This window comes from Electrophorus electricus, chromosome 9 (assembly GCF_013358815.1).
Source record: "Electrophorus electricus isolate fEleEle1 chromosome 9, fEleEle1.pri, whole genome shotgun sequence".
In the NCBI taxonomy this organism is placed as follows: domain Eukaryota; kingdom Metazoa; phylum Chordata; class Actinopteri; order Gymnotiformes; family Gymnotidae; genus Electrophorus; species Electrophorus electricus.
In genome coordinates, this window is record NC_049543.1 from 21,322,420 (window position 1) to 21,346,673 (window position 24,254).

General features: G+C 46.4%; 1 protein-coding gene across 2 annotated transcripts; it reads right to left on the reverse strand.

Moving 5' to 3' along the window:
• Positions 1-1,952: 1,952 nt before the first annotated feature.
• Positions 1,953-24,251, reverse strand: elavl2 (ELAV like neuron-specific RNA binding protein 2). Of its 2 annotated transcripts, none has more exons than XM_027029821.2 (8): positions 23,794-24,251; positions 15,590-15,680; positions 13,939-14,182; positions 8,450-8,553; positions 5,995-6,148; positions 3,976-4,201; positions 3,675-3,713; positions 1,953-2,353 (listed from the first exon to the last, which is right to left on the reverse strand). In XM_027029821.2, exons 2-8 carry the CDS (start codon positions 15,659-15,661, stop codon positions 2,026-2,028), a joined length of 1,167 nt encoding a protein of 388 aa, XP_026885622.2. In that variant the 5' UTR covers positions 15,662-15,680; positions 23,794-24,251; the 3' UTR covers positions 1,953-2,025. The 2 variants fall into 2 exon arrangements, with proteins under 2 accessions (XP_026885622.2, XP_026885621.2); XM_027029820.2 differs by having other exon boundaries at positions 1,953-2,356; positions 23,794-24,250.
• Positions 24,252-24,254: the final 3 nt, after the last annotated feature.

The following is a 24,254-nucleotide window of genomic DNA, read 5'->3' on the forward strand; positions in this document are numbered from 1 at the left end:
GCACACTGCTGTACACGTAGGAGTCAGAGCTTTTCTCTGATTAATACCAAGCAGAAGCAGACAGCGCAGGTGTCCCTACACAGACGTCAGCGTATAAAAAGGCCCGTCCCTTGGTGGAGCAGGGAGGAAGCAACACCTCAGTGGCCTCCGCTGGACCTTTTGGCTGGGAGCTGTTGTTGCTACAGTCATGGAAAAGCCCCGTACGGCTCCTCTCATGTCAACTAAGCAATATACACTTTTTTTAAAGCCGTTTTTCAATTTTTAAAACAGGTTATATGCATTACATATAATATGAATACGAAAACTAAATCGAGTAGGCCTGTTAAACTGTGGTTCAATCGATCGTCACCACAAATATTTAACGTTTATGATAGATAGATATATATTTATATATATATATATATATAAAATAAGAAACTCAGATGCCTATAATTTGTAATCGCAGAAGCAAGACTATCTACAGACAAATCCACCAACATATCTGATACAGTAATAGGTGTCCCAAGGACAACAAAAACAAAAATATTTTGATCAAAATGTAAACAACTTTCCTATAGTAAAAGAAAAATGAGGCGCATATCCAAAAGAACGGGGGAAAAAAACCCCAAAAATTTACACAAAGGAAAAAACAAAAAACAAAAACCACATTATCCAAAATGGGGGGAAAAACAAAAACAAACTAACAAAAAACCCCACAAAAACCCATACACACTTGCAAGGAAACAAAAATGCACTTTGGAATAGAGTGAGGAGAAAAGAATTCTACATATATGAGCCAACACAAAGTACTTATTTACAGTAAGGTATTAACTTGATATTCTCCCTCATCACTTCATTCTCCCTCTCCAGCTGCTGCTCTTGTGAGCTTTAGCCCACCGGCTCCTTCAATCAGGAGGTACCTTTGTCTGGTTTCATAAAAGACAAAGTTGGCAACGATATACTAAATACAGCACAAGCCACCTTGGAGCGATGTCTGAAGGGAATCCTCAAGGAAGAACAGATTTGCACCCCTCTCAACACCCCCGTATTTACCCAAGAAGATTCCCTTGATATTTTGCATTTATGCACGCGGAATAAAACTTTTATATTTCTCTGCCTGTATAACCACAACCCCCCCACTCCCCAATTCTGATTTAAGTTGCTAGATGTGTCCAACAACTTGTAGGACTGGTCCCCCACAGAATTTTATAAATGAAGCCAGGCGACCATTGGTTCTAGAGTCTAAAGGTAATACAAAGATCTCAAAAAGGTATCTTTGTCATCATAAATCTTTCCAGAAATTTCTGTCACTGCAAACTTTCTGGTAAAGTCTCAAAAGCTCACAGGGTGTCATATGAAGATAGTTTCTCAAAGTATCCAAGTCAAAATATTTGTTCCATGTCCAGTAAAAAGTTTCTCCAAATTTTCTTTTTATAAAAATAGATGCTTTTTAAACCCACTTCAAAGAGGTTCGCAGCTCTTTGGCAAGGTACCGTTTTAAGAATTTTTTTTGTCTTTTTCCTAGTTTTACAATAAGTAACACTGAGCAGTAAACTAACTCATAATACAATAAACTAACGTTACCTCAAATCAACTGACAGATGCAGAAGTTGTTTACCAAATGTTATGCACATTAACCAATGAACTCAGGATATTAAAAGGGAAAGGGGTATTGGGAAGAAAAATCAAGTTAAACAATTACCCACCAGACACGACAACAACCCACATATGCCATCATCCACCTTTTGTTTTTTTTCTTGTCTGACGACCAACAAAGAGTGGTGTGGGAGGGTGGTGGAAAAAAACAAACAAAAAAACCCCCAAACCCAACCCCCCCCCCCAAACCTCACATCAGATACTAAATGCAGTTTTCCTCCATAACACTGATTTGCAAAATCGTAGTTCTCACTCGTGTAGAAAGTTTACTGTATGCGTCAACAATTCCCCACCCCCCCACCCCTCCCCTCGCCGCCTGACCCGATCCACTCCCTCTCTCTGGCAGAGTTTTCCGGACACTCGGCGTGATCAGGAGTCTGCCACGGATGCTCAGGCTTTGTGCGTTTTGTTAGTTTTGAACGAGACCTGCAGGACGCGGTCACCGAGGCGATAGCCGTTGAGGCTGGCGATTGCCATGGCAGCCTCGTCGTAGTTGGTCATGGTGACGAAGCCGAAGCCCTTGCACTTGTTGGTGCTGAAGTCGCGGATCACCTTCACATTCGTCACGGCGCCGAATGGGCCGAACATCTGCCACAGGATGCTCTCATCGGCGTCAGGCGCCAGGTTGTACACGAATATGCACCAGCCCGTGCCCGCGTGCCCGGGAATGTTGATGCCCGCCAAGCTGGTGACCCCATCAATGGCCATGGGAGAAAACCTACTGCAAAAAAAGAGTTAAAGCATGGGTACATGGGACAGACGCAGTTTAGCTGAAGGGTCACGCATTGCAGATGAGGGCTCTACCCTTGCCATTACAAACGAAGAACCAGACTTCTCATGCTACAATCCCAGACCGACAGGTCATACTGCAGTTAGGGAAGAAGCTCCCATTTCTGCCATCTTGGAAGATAAAGATAACGAAACTAGAGAAAAATGAAACTGGGAAAACTTGCACAGAAGCTATAAATTTTTTTAAAAAATTGTACAAATAAAACCCACAATTTCAGAGCCCTCTGCACAACCATGAACGATTTGATGCATTGAGAGGAGACAAACGGGGGGGGGGGGGGGGGGGGGGGGGGGGTGGTGCAGTATCTAGCGCAGAACTGAGCATGGTGTGGACTGAGCAGAATACAGCAGGTCATGAATTATTTCAGCAGGTTTCAGATTAGATCACACGCTTGGCTAAGCTCCGCTCAGCACTCGCATCCTGACAGGTGTGCCACGAACGTCACACATTTCTAGAGAGATTCTCCGAGAGGCAGCTGTAGAGGGCAGGCAAGGAGAGGGCGAGACAGAAGAAACGTGGAGCTCCATTTTGTTCTGGTGAAACGCAACCAAGAACGTGCCTCCACCAAGGACCTTCCCCGCTCGTGGACGGGGTGCGTGCAAAGGCATGCGAGTGAGCATGGACGGCTTTAGTTCAACATCTCCCGTATTAGAAACGTACGAGGTCTTCCGAAAAAAAAATAAGAAAAATATCACAGATGCTGTCCAAGCACGCCAGACGACCGACCGCAGACATTTACTACCCAAATTCAGCGAACGCCCTTCACGATGGACAGCTGAAATATAGCAGACGAGTGTCTCCAGGACCTGGAGCAGTGTTTAAGATGCACATCCAGTTGTTGGGACTACGTGTGCAAATGGAAGCCTGGGGGTCTGGCCGGGTGAAGGTCAAAAGATGCCGTTACTATGCTGGCAGCGGCGTGCAGAAAGCCACGGGCTCGTGAGGGTCTCGTGCAATTCCGTCGGGCCGATGCTGGAGTGAACGCGACGGTCACGTGAACGTCAGTAGACGTTCTGCTGTCAGCTTGAATCAGAAACCAAAAGAAAACTGTGGCACGGCGCAAGACGGACGCGCGCGCTCCCCAGCCCCCGGGGGACGGGACGACACCAGCACAGAGCAAGACACTGAGCTAGCCTTCAGATGAGCAACACAACGAACGAACTGAAAATTGCACATGGGACAGAACACAGCACTAGTCCATAAAACAGCCGGGTTAAGGGTCAAAACAGGTGTACACAACTCCATTTACCTTTTCACTCCATAAGCCATGTTCAACAGGTTGTCCAACCTACAAAAACAAACAAAACCCCCCCCCCCAAAAAACAGCAGTTAGCTCATTCACATCAGGAAAGGGCAGACAACTGTTGACTGTTAGTAACCACATGACCGAGATGAACACGAATACCTCGTCTGTTACTTAAGAGGTTGCTAGATGGTAAAAGCCAAAAACTACATGCATGGCCTTGTGTATGAACACCTGGATTGACGGATGTACTCGCATGCAGCCCACAAAGGAAAGGGACTCATTAGGGTGGAAGGCAGTGTGTTACCTGAACCGCTGAGCCTGCTGGGTCAGGGGCCCTGGGTACCGCCTGTTGGGTGACTGGTACAGCTGGGACAAGAGAGCCTGGCTGGTCTTCTGGCTGGGGTTGTTGGCGAACTTCACCGTGATTGGCTCTGTGGCGCCGGGTGGCTTCTGCCCGTTCAGACCCTTGATGGCCTCCTCGGCCTCCACCCGCCGGTCGAAGCGGATGAAGCCCACGCCACGAGACACACCTGCACGGATAGAGGCGAACCCACGGCTCAGATGTGTAGACACTTTGGGTTCTGCCTTAGCACACTGGTGGGCTCACAGCAATAAGATATGTACAGCACACAAAAATAGATTTGGATGATGTATACACCTTAAGGTAGATGTATAACTCCATTTCAGGAGGACCAATATTCAAGATTTCCACTCAAGTGTCATATTGCTGGACTTTTCTTGACTTTCACCAACTTAAAAATCTGAATTCCCATGACCTGTAATGATTGGAAAACCAGGCCATCTTTGTTGAATGGGTGTGGGAAAATTAAAGTAACCATAACCACCAAATACTGGATATGCACGATACAAAAAAAGGATCAAACCTCCTGACTTTCTGTGTCTGGAATAGACATTTTAAAATTCCATGATATTCCAGAGTTTCTGTGACCTGTGGGAACCCTGAATATCCAGCAGAGTGCAATTCCTGTACTAATCTAACAGCTCTGACGTAGATAATCAGCAGCACGCGAACATTGGACCCAGGCATTTTGGAACTTTAGTGCGGGACAAACGAACCCCGAGAGCTGCTCCCTCTGTTCAGTAAGCCAAGCGGCCATCTCCTGACCGGCGGAGAGCAGATAAGGGACAGAGTGGCAGGGAAAGCAGAGAGCTTTACTACACAAGGACGACCCACGGGGGACTCCGTTTGGCCCAGATGCTGCACCTAACCGTCTGTGCGGGGGGGAAAGACGGAAGACGAGCACACATCGCGCTTACCTAGCAATGTACTGTGGTAAAGGGAGAACCCCCCCCCCCCCCCCCAAAAAACCCCACACAAGGAAAACCAGGTACATTTGAGCACTTTTGAAGTTATTAGACAGCTAGGTGTCTGCGCTGTGGCCGCAGCAAGAATGGGTAACGACTCCATGTCTAGCCCTTCACCTACTAGATCACCAGCACGCTGATCCAACACCGAGCATTACCTACAGTGCTCGCAGGGGGCAACACTTGGGTGCAAACGCCTAAAGACCCCTTAATGACATTGCAGAGTTGCTTTAACCGCTTAATTCTACCTGCTGGATCGAGGGCTAATTTTCAAAGTCTAGCAGCTGCGACAAAATCCTGGGGAGCACTCATCCTTTCTGGAACTGGACTGCCCGCCTCTGCTGGCAGAGACGGTGCATCCATTACACCAGCCAATGGCAACGACTGCATGCTTTAATGTAGAGGGGAGCAGAGGAGAGATCGAAAGTGGGGGAGTGGAAGAGGGAGCGAGACAGACCTGGTACTCTAGACACGGAGAGCAGAACGACTAAATTCATTTGAAATCTTCCTGTGAAACAGGCATTAACCCAGCACCCGGGGCTACAGCGGGGGGGAACGAGAGCGAGGGAGAAGGAGAGAAGGTGGGGTTCATTACCGAGTGAGCCTTTCTCTACTCCAAAACCCATTTCACATTTCATCCATCTATGCATATGTATGACCCTGCTGAGAAATTGCACACTTTTTGGTGTGGGGGAGGGAGCCGAGCCGCAGTGCCGGCGTCGTCCTCCAGGAGGAAAGGCGGTGCAGTGATTTTTGGTGCGTTTCGGGCCTTCAGGTGTAAAGCAACATTAGCCAAGGCATTAACCCAGTTTAACAGGGGACGGGAGTGTGGCGGTGGCAGCATTTCAGAGTGCAGGACACCCGCCGCCTGCACGCATGACGGCAGAGTCCCGGCGACCCATGCTCAGCTCCCAGCAAACCAAGACAGCGTGCGGTGCGTCGCGTGCGTGTCCCGCAGGCGACCTCACTGAGGTGTCGAGCCTGGCAGAGCGCTCACCTGTGACCTGGTCCACGAGGATGCGCGAGGTGATGATGCGGCCGTACTGCGAGAAGAGCTGCTCCAGCTCCTTCTGGGTCATGGTTTTGGGCAGGCCGCTGACGTACAGGTTGGCGTCCCTAATGGAGGCTGAGCTTGGGCGGGCGTACGACACCTGCCAACAGAGACGCATTCGTTACGCACTGCTCGCCGACGCGCCTCTCAGAGGAGAGAAGAGCAAGCGATGGCAAAAACCACTCTAGAAATCAAACCAGATCAAGGCTGCCGCTACAGTTCAGGAAGTGAATCAGGGCAGAGCAGAACTCGAGCTTCTCGAGACCCTGGAAAACGGGCGAGTTATGGTTTCAGTTCCACGCATGATGCAACGGCGGCTGCCAGTCCGTGCTAAGAGTTGTCACACGCTCGCTTTCTAGTTCTCACTTTCAGCCTCCTCAACAGCAGACCCGGTGGAAATCCTCAACTTTTGATGCAGCAACTTTGTGAAAACCCATCGTTAAATTTAGCCACATGAAGCTCTAACAGGACCACTCACAAACGAATAAATAAATAAAAACAACTGATAAGAGCCTGTTCTCACTTGTGCCTCTAAGCTATCGATGCAATCACACCCAACAACTGTCTATTGAGAGAGACGACTTTGGAACAGATGGAGATATTTATACAACACTGACGACTACAACACCTCCAAACTGTGTTGCTGCTGAAAGACCAACCGAATCCCACAACTCAAACAGCCCCAAGAACAAGCATATGCTAAGCAGCTTTTGGCAATTTAACTAAAAGTGTTCTTTTATTTCAACATGAAACAAACTGAGCTCAATAATTAAGCACTTTCACAGCAACAGTTTAGTCCCCAAAATTAAGTATTAAAAGGAGTGTCCCCCCCCATCCCCCCAAAAAACACCCAATTGTGAAAACTGGACCCTCATTTTAACTAATCTCGGACACCATTACACTAAGCTATAATGTGCATTTGTGATCCACATTTACAAACACGTCTTAACCCTACTACAGAATGCAATCAAATGCTATTCTAGCAGGATTACACCTGTCGACTGTGGACCCCCCCCCCCCCCAACACCACTTCACAAAATACCTGCAGGAGCGTCACAATGCAGTTAATTAAAACTGCAGCTGTTAAATATGAAAAGTGCATTTTTCTAAGTGCTGGAACACAGACAGCTGGTAAGCACGTACAGTGGTTATGAAAGGCGTCCCCGTATCCACGGAGACGCACGCCGTAGGAGGAAGGACAAGCCACCAGATCTTACCCCTTAGCAAATGCAACCATTTTTACTTTGATCATCAAACATGAGCACTGAATGCTTCTACTCATATATACATATTAAATATAAAATAATTATGTGCATGTGTATATGTATGTACACACGCGCGCACGTCTCCCCCACGTTGGCTAAAGAAAGCAGATCTCATCACAATTCGAGGGCTCTGAACGGCAAGTGCATGCATTGTAGGCAGAAGTGCTGAGGTCAGTTAAATAGCAGGAGAACGCTAGCGTTAAAAGCCACCACCTACGCCCGCCCCACTCTCCTGCAGTGTGACGGGGCGCAGGGCTCATCTGCATGAATTTGCTCACCGCACTGGCAGACGCTAAACGACGACACCTGGCCGGCCTGCTCCGGTGCCCTGCCTGATGGACAGTGGCAATAAAATTTTCGGAATTAAAGCAGCAAATGGGGATCACCGTCTCCCCACCAAGGGGGAACACCCCATCACCCAATACCTTAATATGCCCCCCCTCCCTTATGCCCGGCACCCCTCTGACTCATCCAACATGTGCCTCAGCAGCCCACAGTACATCGTGTGTTAACCTTTATTGCAATGTTCTTTGCTTTCATAGTAAAAACCACAAAAATGAGACCTCTACCAAAAAAATTAACTCACTAGCCAAGCTGCCTGCTGTGGGCAACCTGACCGAGGATGGATAATATGAAGGAGTGGGCCTCGATCATGTAACGGCGCCTGCGCGATTCAAAAAACAACCACGCCCAAATCCCATCGACGGCTCACGAGTGTGGCTGTAATGTGCCGTAAGGCACAGTCGTATGACTTTACGACGTAATCGCAACAGCGTCTCTGGCCACTGCGCAGCCCTCTAGCCTTCATCTCGGTCTACCAGACGTCCACACGCAGTTTATTCCACGTCAGCACGGACGGCAGGGTAGGTTTACTAGCAGTCTCACAGGTAGGAAGTGTACCAGCGCCACAGGAACCCAGGAGTGGTTGAAGCAGACCTTCGAAAATTAAACCGCTGCTGTGACACGGTCGTCCCCGCCCACGCCCGGCGCATCGATACAGAACAGTCGCAGTGCAGCACATTTGCCCATGCTGCGCCGCGCACGCCCGAGCAATTCTCCCGCTGCGCTTTCAAATGTTCTGCACTGAGTGGTGCTGAATGCAGAGAGGAGCATGTTCGCTTTCAGATTCGTCTTACCTTGATTGTTTTGGTCTGCAGTCTCAGTCCATTTAGAGTGTTGATGGCCTTTTCTGCATCTTTAGGGTCCACGTAGTTCACAAACCCATAACCCAGACTCTGGCCTGAGAGGGGGAGGAAACACATGAGTACAAAAAAGTTGGTTTCAAACCCTCAAAACTCACCATTTAGCTGCAACGCGGAGGGGGGGCGCAAATGTGACTTGGAAAAATGTCCTTCCTCGTGGTCCAACAGACATGGCAGTTCTCCCAGTTCACCACTCCCCGTCCCCAGTGACAAGTTCACTGACGGACAACCCTGCTCAGGAATAGTTTTGCCTTCAGGGCTGCTGTAATGAATTTGGGAGGGGTGCCGGACACCTTGACAGTCTCGGCTGTGACTCATCACGCCCCTGAGCTGAGCAATAAAGATCAACAGGGTCTCAAATAATTTCAAATCTTAGTCTCCCCGAGAAAAATAAACGCATAAATGAGACCAGACGCCCACTCCCTCCTGAAACATGCTAGCGATGCGATTTCCTCGGCTGCCCACGCCAGAGGAGACGCAGCCGCCAAGCTCAGCCGCTCGGGGTCACCCCAGCCGCCTCCGCCGAAGCAGGCCCCGCACGGCTGTAGACGGACACCGCGCCAGGGATCACAACCGCCGCCACCACTCCGCCAAGAAAAAAGAGCAACGGGAGGGAACGCTGTGCTGGGAAGAGACGGCACCGTTCAGTGGAGGAGATGGAACGCTCGCTGCCGTCCTGACTTCAGGCCGCTGGTATTCCTAGTCAACAGGAGCACAGAAGCAACCGTTCCCCATTACTCCCATTCAAGTTGTTGTACTCCAATCTGTGCGTTAAGGACAGTCATGCTCCACTTAGACTTACATTTGATCATGTCACCATTTTCAAAGAGGCACATTCATAAAGACTCTTCCCCCCCCCCCCTTATTAAAAACCCCAGTAGCAGACAGGACAACTCAAATATAACTAAAACGGTCTGAAGTACCTGCACATACCCGAGCTTCCAAACAGCAGAGGCTTGCAGCAGAGTTTAACGGCCATTCGGCTGTAGGTTTTTAACCTCCACGAAATACAATGAAGCAGGCACCCTAAGCCTTTTGCAATAGGAAGTAAACCTGGTCTGGTTGAAAAAGTACACACATACACACACAAAAGAAGCTAGTACATTAAAAGGTGAGCCAGCTGGACGTAATGGCCGAGTAGTAATCTGCCACTCGTGCAGTTCCTTGTCCTAGCGAACCTCAGCAGTTGCCTGAGCAAACCGGCCGTTTCAGCAGGGTCTGGGCCAGCTACGCCAAGGCCAAATGCATTGCCAAGCCAAAATGGTTCGTGCACAGAATCCAGAGTCCCGTTTAAAATGAGTCGAACAGCTCAGCCAAGAAGGCCAAGGAGGAAAGCTACGCTTCCCACCATGTTAAAACGGGTAGGAAAAAATGCGGCACAGCGCAGTTTAAAGTCTTGCTGAAGAGTGCGATGGCATGACGCGGACTGGAACGAATGCAGAATTAATAGGCTTGATCTGCAAAACTTCAGAGGCAGGGAATAAACCTAGTAAAATATTGAAATAATTATAAGCAAGAGATTGGCAAATTACCAGTATTACCTTCACTTGGGGACAAACTGCGAAACAGAGCCAATTTTAAAACACACAGGGAATGTTGCTTACCTCCCCTTCTGCCAACGAATACATCGTTTTGGTTTTTTGCCCTTTTAAAAAAAAAAAAAAAAAAAAAAGTTAGCAAACAAATGTATACGTTACTGATTTGTTGCTGTGGTAACCAACAGGTTGAACCCTTGATGTTATTTGTGCTTTTAACATCTACACAGTCCAGTCAGTGACCTCCAGCTTGGTGACGGAGTCATACGTTGGATCCTGCTGGCTGCTTCCCGAGGCATTGCCAGACTGCTCCGGAACGTCCCCTCGCGTCCATGCCCGACAGAGCTATCGGAGCACGGGCACTATGCAAGAGAAGGCCAGGAAAAACGGGAGCGTGCCAGTCATCCGTACCCCCTAGGGATAAACGGCCTACACACTCAATCCACTTTTTTGGGCTACAACCAAAAGCTCCAGTTAGTGCCAGAATGTACCCTTTTTAAAAAAATAAAATGGCCTTGAGATTTACCCTAGGATTCCAGGAGATCCACGAGAGATTAAGCATAACTGGGCTTACTCCGAGGTTAATGGCAAATTAAATTTACGTCTTGACAAGGGAACACCTCGATTATAAGCAAGGTTGAAGCCCCACCCTCACCCCTGTCCCCAAGAAGAGAGGAACACGGTGATGCAGTCCATGTCATCATACCACACCCCTCACAAGCAGAAGACCCTGCTTTAGGTGTGAAGGGAGGTACAATTTAAATAGCACTGCAGGGTATCCATGCTACATCTTGAGAAAAAGTAATCAGAAAAGGAGGAAGACAACCAATCCCCCAGCTGCCCTTCATTTTTTACCGATACAGCCCACCTAAAAAGATACCTCTGCAGAATTAAACAAAAGAGAATTAAAAGGACACAGCAGCCTGGAATAAAGCCACAGTGCATGCAGGTCTTTATATTTATACATATGTTTAAAAAGCAGCCTTGAAATGGCGGTAACGCAGGCACACCGTTATATAAGCTGCAGGGATAAACTGACTGCAGTAAACTCAAGCAACCTTGCTTTACACGAGGGCCTTCAGGGAGAGGGAAAGTTAAACATGGACAATGCAGCTCGTGTCAGACAGGAGCTCTGGGGGAGGGGGAGGGGCCCCCAACACAGTTAGACCACCACACTTCCCAAGCTCAACCAACGGCAAGCAACCTGAAAATATATACAAGTCCCCCCCCGACTCTAGAGCATCAGTACACTCGGATTCAAGAGAAGCTACAAGTACATCATTACACCATACATCATAAGGTTTTAATACAGTAGCCTTCAGCCAATAAACAATGTGAAATCTTGCTATAATTAGGTGACAACTTATTGTTCTGTTGCTTTGTCACATAGCATTACATCATGTCTTATTCAACCATCTCCTTTGTACAAGCGGCATAACCTATGCTTCATTAAACATTTGAACAGAAAAAGATTGCATTTAATTTATGGCCACAAACATGACCAAATTAACTACAAACCTTTCCAAATTCCACATGAAAAGATGAGATTTTAAAGCTGCCATGGTTAGACTCGAGAAATAGAAACGACTGCAGGTCCCAGGCCTCAACATCACTTTGCATTTTGTGAAATGTCAACATTGCTAGCCAAACAAACAAGGATCATCTCTCTCGTATAGTACCGTCAGGATATAGTGACAGCTATAGCAAATGAGTTGTTTTTATATGGGTTACCTACTCCTGCTTCAAGTGTGGCAAAGGATGCTGGAATACTTGCAAATGATGCAAAGAAATTCCAGTGCATGTGACCCACTTGGATGGTTATACTTCAGTATGGCAAATAACGGTTTCAATCCAGACAAATGTTAACCACATTTTTTTTTATTTTATGTAAAGTTCCACAAGTACACCGCCCCCCCCCAGCAAACAAACTGCTGCCATGAGTACAATGCAAAATGCTTGTTGGCATGAAGGCCTTAAAACGAAAAGCATATTTATAGCAGTGCGTTCATGTCTGAACCAGTCTGTTAAATATATATACACACAAACCAAAGCCAGTTTAACAGTTTTTTTTTTTTTTTTTTGTTTTTTTTTTAAATTCCTGAATCCAGATTCATCTTTTAAATTGTGACTCCCACAGAGATGCAGAAGTTTGCTTAAGCTCACTCCTCACACCAGTCTAACGTACGGCCTAGCAAACGTACTCACTCCATTTCAGGAATAACCAACAGCACCACTTCATATTACACATCAAATAAAGCATTTCCCTTCACCACATATGTTGGGGGTGGGGGCAACAATCAGACTTAACGCCTGAAATAAAATCTGTTCCTGTCAACATATGAGCAGACCAATCACTGCCTCTTTTCTAAAGCTGGAGATCAAATCAGCAGAGGCACTTGAGGGCGGGGACCATTGTCAGCAGCGAGCAGAACCCCCCGCTGCTCGCTCCACACATGCACACATTAAAAACAAGCTTGACTGCAAATGGCTGTTTGTATTACAACAGTGCTCAACAAGGCCTGAAGCAACAAATGCAACAAACTTCAGACTCTAGATTTCTGAGCCCTGTACTTCAAATATGACCGATCTGATCAAAAAATGATTCCGACCAGCACAAAATCCAATAACTGATAAAAGCCTCATATTTAAAATTAGTTCATGGTGTTCTCCGGGATCTAATTAACGGGTTTGCTGTAAAATGATAGCCTAAGGAAGATGCTGTACTAAGGAGAATATTTAGGCATTTATCGGTACCACAACCTCATCACTAAAAAACAGTGTAGTGCCCCCACAGATCTGCAAACCCCAAAAGTGATGCATTCAGAGATTAACAAGGCGTTGCACGGGTTGAAGACGACTGTTAACGCTCAGTTAATAAACCCAAAGCCTTCCGGTATCGATGGCCTAGCTGCAGCATATAGACAGTGCCTCATTTCTTGCAACACTCCAATGACCATTAGCCACAATCAATTGGACTTTATTTTAAATCTTTTCGGTAACGAACACACAAAAGTGGGGGTGCAACAGGCTGGTAATGAAAAGATGGAAACAGGGGACCACCAGGCGAGCTTGAAACGCAGATACGTTTATGTCTAACAAAGCTGCAAATACATTCCCAACTCTACTGGGCAGCTTGAAACCAGGAGGTTTTTAATAAATGATTCTGTGCCTAGCAGAGCAATTTATTATTTATATCACATTGAACTCTCAGCAAAACAAGTTAACAGTTGAGTAAGAGGCATGCAACTTTATTGCACACAGAATTAGTGGGGGGAACGACACACGAAATGGACACAGGCGCTTACAGCAGACAGCCACGCACAGAGACGGCCCAGCCACGCCCACGTCTCCCACAGAGGGCAGTGCCGAGGTGGAGCAGCTGACTGTGGGAGTCATGACCACAGAGAAGAGACTTAAACCTACAGCCAGATATTGAACAGCAGCCATGCGATGCCACTGAAGGCACAGCCGTCTTCAGCGTAAACTCAACAGCAGGGTATGGCTCTCATCGGGCCCGTGATGCTCCGCTAAAGTAAAATGAAATTAAGTTAGGCTCCTTGTTGTGGTATGTACTATGAGGATCTGACTGCTGTTCCATTAGCACCTTAACAACGCCACACCTGCTACACGGTCCATGTTCCTTAACGGACGGTTCCGGCAGACATCACATCGCTGCCAATGAGGAATCTGGCATTATGCCAACGGCCACACGGCTATAAGGTTCAGTGATGGCAAAATCACAGACCATGTTTGGATTTGAAGGCTGGGATCAAGCATCAGGACCTCAGCTGATGAGCCAGACCTCATTAAAAAGCACAGTCAAGGAAAAAATAAATAGAATCCACCCAAGGAGGCTGAGCTGAGAGCCCACATGAATGTCTCACTCACCTGTGATTTTGTCTCGTACTAATTTGCAGGACTCGATCTCGCCGATACTCCCAAACAGACTCTTGAGCTCCTCCTGGGTCATGTTCTGGGGAAGGTAGTTCACTATGAGGTTCGTCTTACTGTCCTCCATACCAGGGGACTCCACAGGTGAGGAGCAGTTGTTGGAGATGGGGGCAGGACCGTTGCTCGTGTTGTTACAGGTCGGCCCATTGGACAGCTGTGTTTCCATGGCAGCGATTACCTGCTAAAGAATCCAAAGGGGGGGGGGGGGGGGGTATCAAGTCAGAAAAACGGACACATCGTCTTCCCCATGTCATTTGTATTTGTCATCTTGAACAATTTTGCCTGTGGGTGCTGCCTTTGCATCTAAACATGACTGAATGTTTAGACTAACGACTCAGTCCTATTAAGTCAGATATGGGAAATAATTACTTTTTTGCTATTTAAGAGGTCCCCCGGTGAACACTTGTAAGGTCTGTGATATTTTACAAAATGTTAAGCTGCACTTTGCAGACTGCAGTCATTTCAGAAGATCTTAAAAGATTTAAAAGCTCGCTGAAAGTAAACAAACAGCCCCCTCCCCATACAGTAAGAGGGGGCCAATCAGCCGAGTCCTGCACGGCTTAACTGATCCAACGTCAGGAAGATCCCCCGTTAGACACACTGCTGTTTGACAATAGCAGCGTAATATCACTAATCTGCCATTTAACCACAATGATGAATGATGCACTCTTAATCTCAAAGCTTAGGGTTTTAAAACTTAATTTCATTAACTAAAACTCTGGTCGGGAGGTGGTGAAGTCCCAGACTTTACCACTCAGGTGTTGGTAATCTATATATGAACAAGAAACAAAAGGAAATAGGAAAGGTGGATTAGTCAAAAAGTGAAAGTACGCTGGTGAACATTTGGGGAAAATCTCCACCCAAAAGAAACGACGATGCACTATGCTAACCTACATCCACAAAACCACCATTTTACACGGGCATAAGATACCCACAGCCTTCACACCAATTAGCCAGTGAAAGAGCAGTCTTAAGCAACAGCACAAAATGTACTGAACTTCTATGAAGCAATGCATTTATCAAAGAACTCATGCTCCAAGACAATGCTTCAGGATAGGTGTGTCCTGCAGAAAACCTCTCTCGCAGCTGAACATGTGTGCAAAATCACATTAACATCACAGATGGGTAATATCCATCTACTGGGGGGTTGGGGGACCCCAAAAATTTCCTTCAGTTCTAATTTACCATTACCTCATTAACCAGTGCATGCACCATTGCCAAAGAAACATGGCCACCAGGGAAATAAATCGCCCTTTAAGCTGGCTTCAGTGTCATTGTGGCCCTGGCATCTTTGCAGGCCACTGCAATATGAGCTTAACTGCACAAATTAAACTTTCAAACACGCAAATGCATCGTCTATGTACATCGCTAATGTACAAGAGACAGTAAGGGGATGCATTGAGAAAGTGACAAATTACAGTCATTCAGTCCCACTGATGAGGAACTAGAAAATTTTGAAATATGCAACCTTGTGAATCCCACCAAGGGACATCTAGCACCACAGGAATTTGCCATATTTGGCCATGACATGAGAACACATAGGCAAGTGAGTGAGTAAACAAATAAATAAATAGGAAGTCCCACAGACCCCAGTCCAAGGTTCTGCCGCCCACGAGCCACTTCTAAGCAGAGATGCCACATCACACAGCCTGACTGCCATGCTAGTTTGAAGATGCCGTCTGTAATGTGGACACAGAAAGAACACACTGTGTTAGAGTGGACAGACACGTCAGACAGTCAGAGCAGATCATATCATTAAAGTAAGAGGGGAGGTGTTCACAGATAGTCAGGCGGGAGGAGGAGAACAGACGCGCACAAACACTCCTTTGACTCAAAACCAATGCAGTAACACTAAAGACAAGATTTAAGCAATCCGTCAGCCACGAAACCCAGAAACGAATCAGGAGGAACAGACGTTTTACTAACCAATGAACCCTCTGCACCACCCCCCCCCCCAAATGTGAATGACTAAATATACAAGATTCACAAGTGAGTGGAAATGGGACAGGGCTTTTGAAGTTGCTCATTTCTTCTTAACGAGTTAATCGGTTAAATGCTGGTCAGGTACGCTGTAGATGGCTCACGTCATGTTCAAGTGAATCTAAACACTCAAGAGGGTTAATCAGAATGCAGTGAGTCATCATGCATTGTGCACCATTCTGGAATACAATACAACAAACACATAGCATATTGGAGTGATTGCATGACACCTGAATGCACATGTACATATACAGGCCTAGAGATGAAGCATTATCTGCAACTCCGTGGGAATCCTTCGACAATAAGAAACTCTTGTGCGCCATTGTGCAAAAACAAAAACTAAAATTAGATTTATACTTATTCCTCTCCAGCCAGCCTTCTTGGTTTTAACCACGCCTGACAGCTGATGTGAGAGGGCAAATCGATCCAATTTCACCATCTTTGACTCGACTCTACAGGGGCTGGATCCTTTGCCTATGAAAACGCTCAATATGGCTAAAGGGAAAAAGAAATCTGACTGAGTCAGGCAAAACGCAGAACAAGGAGGAGACTGAACCACGTCTGCTTCCCTCCCCATACCAAAGCTCATTTCACCTTTAAACTGAACAGGATGCAACACATGGGCCCTCTTCTGTTTTACCAAAGCATCACCCCTCAAAAAAGAAGGGGGGAGGGGTGTCTGCTTATCTCCTGCTACAAGCTGCTCTCAGCACAGGAAACAAAGCAGTTTAAGCACAAGAATTGTGGAAGACAAATTGCCCTGTCTCCCATCACAGAACAGCACAACCCAGTCCGCACACCTCTCCCTCCAGAGAGAACCAGAGTTACGGCCCATGTCACCTTCAGCGGGAGCAGGGACGATCTCTGCTCTCACCACAACAGAGTCCTCGAACCGAACGTAGCCAGCAACCAGGTTCTCCGATCTGAAAAAGGGGACGCTCGCCAAAAAGACGCAATTAGAAGGCAAACGAACACAGGGTCATGAAGACAACCGAGTAGCATGCGGCGTCCCGTACGAAAGGCAAGAACTCTGTAGTTAGAGCGCCATGCCTCCTCAGAAAATGCTGCTCTCGCTTAAAAATAACGACAAGCGCACACAGGCAAGTATAAAGTACAAGGCACCCAAATAACGGGACATCATCTGGTGACTGGCCTGGCCTACTTGTGAAGAGCAGTCACTTGGAACTCGCATGCTTAGTTCCTTAACGGTAGACTAGAGCACAGCCACTCCAATTTGGCTTCCCTAGGAGACGGTGCAGGGACAGCATTAGTCAGTGCCAGGCTGAACAGAAGGACAGGGCCAGGGAGGCTCACTAGTGTGCCTCTCAAGCCGCTCCTTCGTACATCTCCTGCGCCACTGTGGGGGTAAAGGTTGGCAGATGCTTGACCACAGAGCTTTAAGTCTAAAACTAATAAAACTCAAATAACTAATTTCATTTTCAAAATGAGCTTGGGTGTTGAATGGTCAGGTGACAGCTTCATTAAAAGCTACTTGCCTAATTATATTCGCTACCACAGGCAACTTTCAGCTGCCAAGTATAAGATTATCCCACCACCCCCTGCAACATCTACGCCCCACCACAAACGAGCCCAAAGCCAACATAGACTTCCAATGCTAGTTCCCACACGCAATCGGGGTGCTAGTTCCCACAAGCAATCGGGGTGTGAGCAGGCGCATCGGCACACAGCACAACTCCGCCAACGTCTGTCCGGCAGGATCGGAGAAGCCGTCGGCATCCCACCACGCCATTCACACACATTCAAAACGTGACCAGAGTACACTGTAGCCAACACCCTCCAGAAAGGACTTGGGAAGACTTCTCCACAGTTAGCGTTCTGATGTTTTATGTAACTGATCCAAGTCGGCAGCAAACCTGCATGTAAATCCGGCCGTGAAACGTTGCCAAATCAGACTTCCAAGATGCTACTCATTCCAGAGGCCTGCACTGACAAATCACAACAGATGCTCTTGCAAAGCAGAGAATACTACCGATCAGAAGACTGCAAACAAGCAGACACCATTTTTACGTATACCATCTAGCATACAGTTTGGCCAAATGACCAGAAAGGCTGTAAATAAGTACTGATCGTCATCCTTTAACAGTTTGGCACCATTTAAAGATGTTACAGCTTCTGATGTGCAACCAGCTCACCGCTACACAGCGCAAGAAGCCACGGCGCGCTGGGGGTTAAAACCTGCGCGATTCAAATCGCAAGCTTGAAAACAGTCACACTTCTTGCCATCACCATGGGTGTTAAAACAAGCTGCGAGGCAAAAATAATCCAGAAAGGAGTGCCAAATGATCCGACACCCACGCGCTCAGCGCTCGGGTTAACAGCTCCTCTGCACTGCCATTCAGCACGCTCCTACGTGCCTGTCAAACCGCAGCGCCCTACAAAATGACTGAACGATGCATTGGGGCGGAGGGTGGACACGTGCATGACAAGGGGCAGGAAGCAGGCAGGTCTCGGGAGTGTCTCGGCTCCTAAACCTCACCTATGCGGTGACCATTGGGGAAATGACTTTCCTGCCAGGATTAAGGCATCTTGGCCATTTAATGCATTACATTTGGGCTCGGACCCCTGCGTGACTCAACTCTTCCTGATGCTTCCAAATTAATTTCTAGGGTTAGCTACTTCAAGATTGTAATTATAAAGTAGTTGGTTTAAACAAATTCATCAAAGGCTAATTTCTACACCAACCTGGGGCCAACTGTATAAGAACTTCTTAGTCAAGGCTTTATGTTTACATTAATAGCACTAAACCATCACAAACACTGCCAGAGGCATGCCTGTCAATCCAAAGCACTGTGCGAGAACACATGACCAGCAGTCCACCAGTACACAAAGAGTCCATAACTAGCATGCCTAGTGTTTACTTGACATCCTGCTACAACTAAACCTTTTTGGACAAATGCATAGAAAATTATGACAGTAATTCAACATATAAATACTTAAAACTAGAGCTCAAACACTTTCAGGACTAGCACAGTGTGGAGGGGGGGCTCGATGTCAGCCACAGCACCTCACTCACATCGTCATGCGAACATGGGGTGGAGGTGTTGTGTCCGATTCTCAAGGCCTCTTAGCAAGCTAACCTAGTTCTGATGGGGCCCTGTACGACTACGTCGCAGAGACGACAGCAGTTTCTCCCACTTACACCCCCCACCACATACGCACACCTACTCTCTCCTGCCTTCTTGAATCTCAAATGCTTACTCCGAGTACTTTATTTAGCAGGCAAACGCCAGGGCTCAAAGCATGAGAACAGCAGCATATGCCTGATGGTACAGAAAATGAACATTTGTGCACAAAAATAAATAATCTTCAAAAATGACCAAAACAGACTTCTAATCCAAAGACAGTTTTATAATTTCCTAGTACCTGCTCTTCTCAGAAAAGCAACATAATACTGCCTATAACCTGATAAGCATAGCTATTTTTAGCAGTCACCTATATAAACGGCCAGCTTAGAAATTTCACATCTGCTGAATAAAAGTATGGCCCACTGCTCATATGCACCTTGTGTCCATCTCTCTCCCCTGCAACAGTACAGCACGTGAGGGGGCTACACTCAGTCTCCACCTCCTGCTTCTATCCACTACAGAGGACCTGCAGTGTGTGTCAAACACCTGCACTCAAAAATATTACCAACACATGAGTGCACGCAGCCCACCGCCACCCTGCACTGCTTCTCAACACCTCAATATGGACACTGACATGATTAAAAGAAGAATGTAAACCTTTCAGTAAAGGGTCAGTTGGGGGAACCTACAATAATACTGACAGCGTTCGCAAGAGGCTGGTCACATTCCAGCAGAACAGAACAGCTGTTTCTTCAACTCCCAGTTTGACAGTAGATAAAAGAAACTGTAAACATAGACATATAATTAATAAATAAAAGTAGATGTACAAGTAAATCTAGAGTGTTATAAAACACTAATGAGGAAATGTCTGAGTTATCCCAACACCATGAACTTGTCTGAGCCTCCTCATCTCTAGAAATGACAACCAGGGTGCTCAAGCTTAGACACACCACCGTGTCCAAACGCATTTGGCCGGAGCAGCCGCACATCGTTAATGCCGATGGGAGTTCACGCCGGAGAGCATACGGTAGACGCATTAGCTTCAAGAGCCATTTACCACCACTGAAAAACGCTGACGTGACAGATGCTCAGGAATCACTAATCAATTTCAGCACCGGCAAGAGCGCACAAAGTACTCATGACCCCTGGGACGGGGTCGAGCAAGAGCCTACTGAAAATATTTCAAGCTTTATGTTCAGTGGTCAATAACCTAACCATTTCATATCCACTGATAAATGTGTTAATTAAGATGACATCCACTGTCCCTACCTGACCTGTCTGCATTTGACAGTCATTAAAAGTGAGAGGAAGTCTGTGATCACAGGAACTCTGTTAAAGCCCACTGGTTTACAGCCAGCAGCACTGGTAACAATCAGTGCTACTGTAAACAGAAGTCTGAGGAGTGCTTTGGAAAGATTTAATCCCTGTAACACAACAAAAGGCAAACATTTGCCTGTTTTGCCTTTCCTTTTGTAAAAGAGACCAACAATAGGATATGTTCATAACCAGTGAAGTCTGACTGTGTGCCAAATGTAGCTCCAAGAACAGTCCGAACCATTTAGCAATGGGGGTATGACTACTTGGTGGTGCGTTTTAAGGGTTAATGAAGCTGAGGAGGCTAATGGTAGAGGACCAAATATGGCCTCCATCTAAAGTTCCTTTTTTAATCAGTACAAATTCTGGTACAAGCATCTCTACAGGTACTGGAAGAACTTCAGTTCCAGCCACTGGATTATTAACATACAACAAAAAGCTCAATGAGCATTAAAGTAAAAATATTTCTAATTATAAACTGTTTATATTCGCTTTTTTATAGCACTTTTTTAGATCCGTTTCACAAGATATTACGTTAGGGAGGTGTTCAGGTCCGGTACTGGAGATGCACCGTCCTGCAAACTTTACTTCCAAACCTGATCCAACACACCTGGCGCTTATGAGACTCTACTAATGACTTGTAGGGCTGAACGTAAACTGCAATCAAAGTACTGGCCTACTTGCAGGCAGCTTCAGCAGAAAGCGCGACTTTATTTCGGAAATTTCGTAATAAACCGGAATTCTGAAAGCATGTTGATTCTCCCCCCCAACAGAAAGCAAAGTCGTGTGTGCGGGGCTTACAATGCAAGACATGTTTAAATTGTTGGCGATACTACCTAAAAGTTAACATATTGCTAAATAAAATCGCAACTGATCCAAAAGAGAAGCGACAGTTTTAAACGTTTTAAACAAGCATTCAGGTACTTTTCGGACTCGCTTGGCTTTTAGCTAGCCAACCACTCAAATGTATGAATATCAGCCTAAATGAGGCTTGTTTGCTACATTAGCCAGCGGATAACTTGCTTCCTCCCGACAAACACTTAAACGTAGCCCGTCTACGTTAATATCTAAATGCAAATTTAATATAGTTATGCAAAAATAAACGGAGGATCGTTAAATTAGCGCCACCATGCAACACTGATTAAAAATTCGCCCCATTTCAGTAGCTAGCTATCGCGGCAATGCATTAGCAGACTGCAGTTTTCGGCCACACTGACAAATTAAAAAAGTGAATACTAGATCAACTATTTGAGTATTTAAAAGTAACGCCACACCAAATCTGCAACCTAGCTTGGCTAACCTAACCATAGATAACGCCAGCGTTAACAGCTAAAAGGAACGGCATTTAACGTGTGTATATGACCATTTCAGGTAAGGTGGTTATCTAACCGCACCTAAACCATTCTCACCAGAAATGTTAAATCCGTTAATCTCGTAGCCGAGCTAGCAGCTAGCTACTGGAACACCTGAGTAAAATACGATAACTAGCCAGCAAGCTATCAGGCAGCGTTAGCCAACCACTAGACAAGCTTGGTTTTAATTTTAACGTGATCAAGACAATACAAAGGGCTTCTGCTAAAACGTATTAACATATTGCACGTCCCCAACCACACCGCCCTGGACACATTTCCCAAATATGTAGGTTAGTTTTCCATCTCCAATTATCCACTACAGCGGTGTTAGCGCTAGCCCGGCTAGCGCTATCGCGCAAGTAACTAGCAAGCCACTATAGTTCTCACGGCGAAAACGAAAAAAAGGTGCTACAGCGTATACTGTACACACCGCTTCTGTGCTTAAATTAATTTCCCTTTCTTACCGTAGTCGATAAACACAGCGAGCTGCGGTCTTTAGCTAGCTATGAACGGAGTTCCATAAACGCGCAGGTAGTTTAGCGACGGTAGCCTGGCAACGGCTTCGCGGAGAAAGAACGGTGGCGGGAAAAGTACGCGCCTAAATAAACTGACACGCCAATAATAATGGAAAATCATGAGTTTTGTCTGCGTAATTGGACAAGTGGTGGTATGCTGGGATCAAAAAGAGGGAGACGTTAATTCCCCACAGGTGCTGCGCATTAGGAGCAGACTCATCACGCCCTGTGTTGTAGTAGAGCCCCAATATCGGACTCCTTGTCGTGTATGAAATCATGGGCGGGTTCTCGTTAACACGTCAAGACATAAAAGATCCTTTGCATAAAAAAAAAAAACCCCAATAAAAAAACCCAAAAAAACCCAAAACAAAGACAACGTTTAGTAAAACCAAGGAATGGGGCGCGCGTTGCTCGAGCTCACCTCTAAATATTTAAATGAAGGCTTTTAGGTGCCACCCTGCTGGACTGATCATCAGCAGGTTGTATGTTACTTATGCGCCACACGCTACATGAAATCTTCAGCGTAAACGTTGCAGTCCTACCATAATAAAACAGCAAGGAGTCAACTTTTGTTGCGAATCGGCAACTAACCGGACGACGGGCTACTTAATCCCAACTCCCCGGGTGAAGCAGTAGCGGCTGCAAGTATTCAGGCGGTGGAGGCACGGCAGCCCATTGCTGACATTCGTAAAAGCCCTCTGCGGACACCCATTTGGCTGTGCAGAGAAAATGGCCTTAAGACAAAGACTCCTAGATTCAAGGGAATACACCCCCCCCCCCCCCCCCCCCCCCATAGGACTATGGCAAGACATTTTTCTCATTAAGACAACACTGATTTTAAAGCGTTCTGGAGATAGTTCTAAAAAAGTATTTTAGGCCAATAGGGTAGCACCTTTATTGAAAGTCTCAGAACTGGATATTGGGGTTTATGAAAATTATGACCTCTTGCTTCGACAGCCATGTAAAACTTGGTAATTATTCACTAAAAAAGAGCCGCTTGTTCAACAAATGCGCTTTTGTTAAGATCGTGTGACCTAATCTGACACAATCTCTTTTTGTTTTATGCGAGAGCATCAATAATGACGGCCTCGTCTAATGGCAGTAATCAAGCATCACCAGATAAGGAACCGCGGTACTAATTCCCCAGCCTGTTTGTGTGTGCGGATCGTATGGCCTGTGCTCAGCTCTTCACAACGTGCCCCGGAGACGCCGTCCTGAACGGTGGCGACACGGCGAAGGCGTGCAGCAGAGACGGATCTCAGCCCCGCTACTCTAGCGTTGATTCAGCGCCCTCAAGGACGGTTTGAACATTCACGTTACGAGGCTGCGGTCAGCACGCCGTTCCGTGCCCTGGCCGGTTTACCGAATCCATTCAACGCAACGGAGACCGGAGACGCACGTTGTCATGCCCGGGAGACAACCATGAATGCGTTTAAAGGGCCGCCGGCAAACAGGTTATCCGAGCCGAAAGTCGCCAAGCGGAGAGCTCCGTCAACGCACAGCTGTTTGATCATTTGCAGAAATGGATTCATAAAAATGTCTTACCGTCTCTATAAAGGCAAAGTTACGGATGTCCACTGCGAAATATGCCTCTTAAAAAAAAAAAGCAAAAAAAAAAAAAAAGCAATAAACCAAGACAGCTTAGTTCAGTAGACTACTGAAAAACGAATCCCGTTCGTATCTGAAACTTGCGATTAGCTATAAAATAATCAATGCATTAAAACAGTTCAAATGAAATGTTTATTGGAAAAGAAAAGGCATAAATGCTCTCAGGGAAACAAAAGGGAAAAAATAACAGAAGAAATAAAATAATTAACCAAATAATTAAAAAGCCGACTTGTGTCTCGTTCTTCACAGGGTCCCCTCACTAAATCGCGACATCACGGTGTGAAATTCTAACATATGCGGAGAACGTCTTTAAGGAGCAAGATAGTCCTAGCTGGGAATATATACGGCGCCGTATCACAGCACTAGACCTCTCCGCTATCGTAGCGTTTCATCCATTC

What these genes read in the sequence shown, in the direction of transcription:
- elavl2 (XM_027029820.2), bottom strand. Translation starts at nt 15,661, where the DNA reads ATGGCAGTCAGGCTGTGTGATGTGGCATCTCTGCTTAGAAGTGGCTCG. An exon ending in AGTACGAGACAAAATCACAG is followed by an intron (nt 8,554 to 13,938) that starts GTGAGTGAGACA and finishes TCCCCCTCTCAG; the next exon opens with GCCAGAGTCTGGGTTATGGG. An exon ending in CAGCAGGCTCAGCGGTTCAG is followed by an intron (nt 3,714 to 3,975) that starts GTAACACACTGC and finishes TTGTTTTTGTAG; the next exon opens with GTTGGACAACCTGTTGAACA.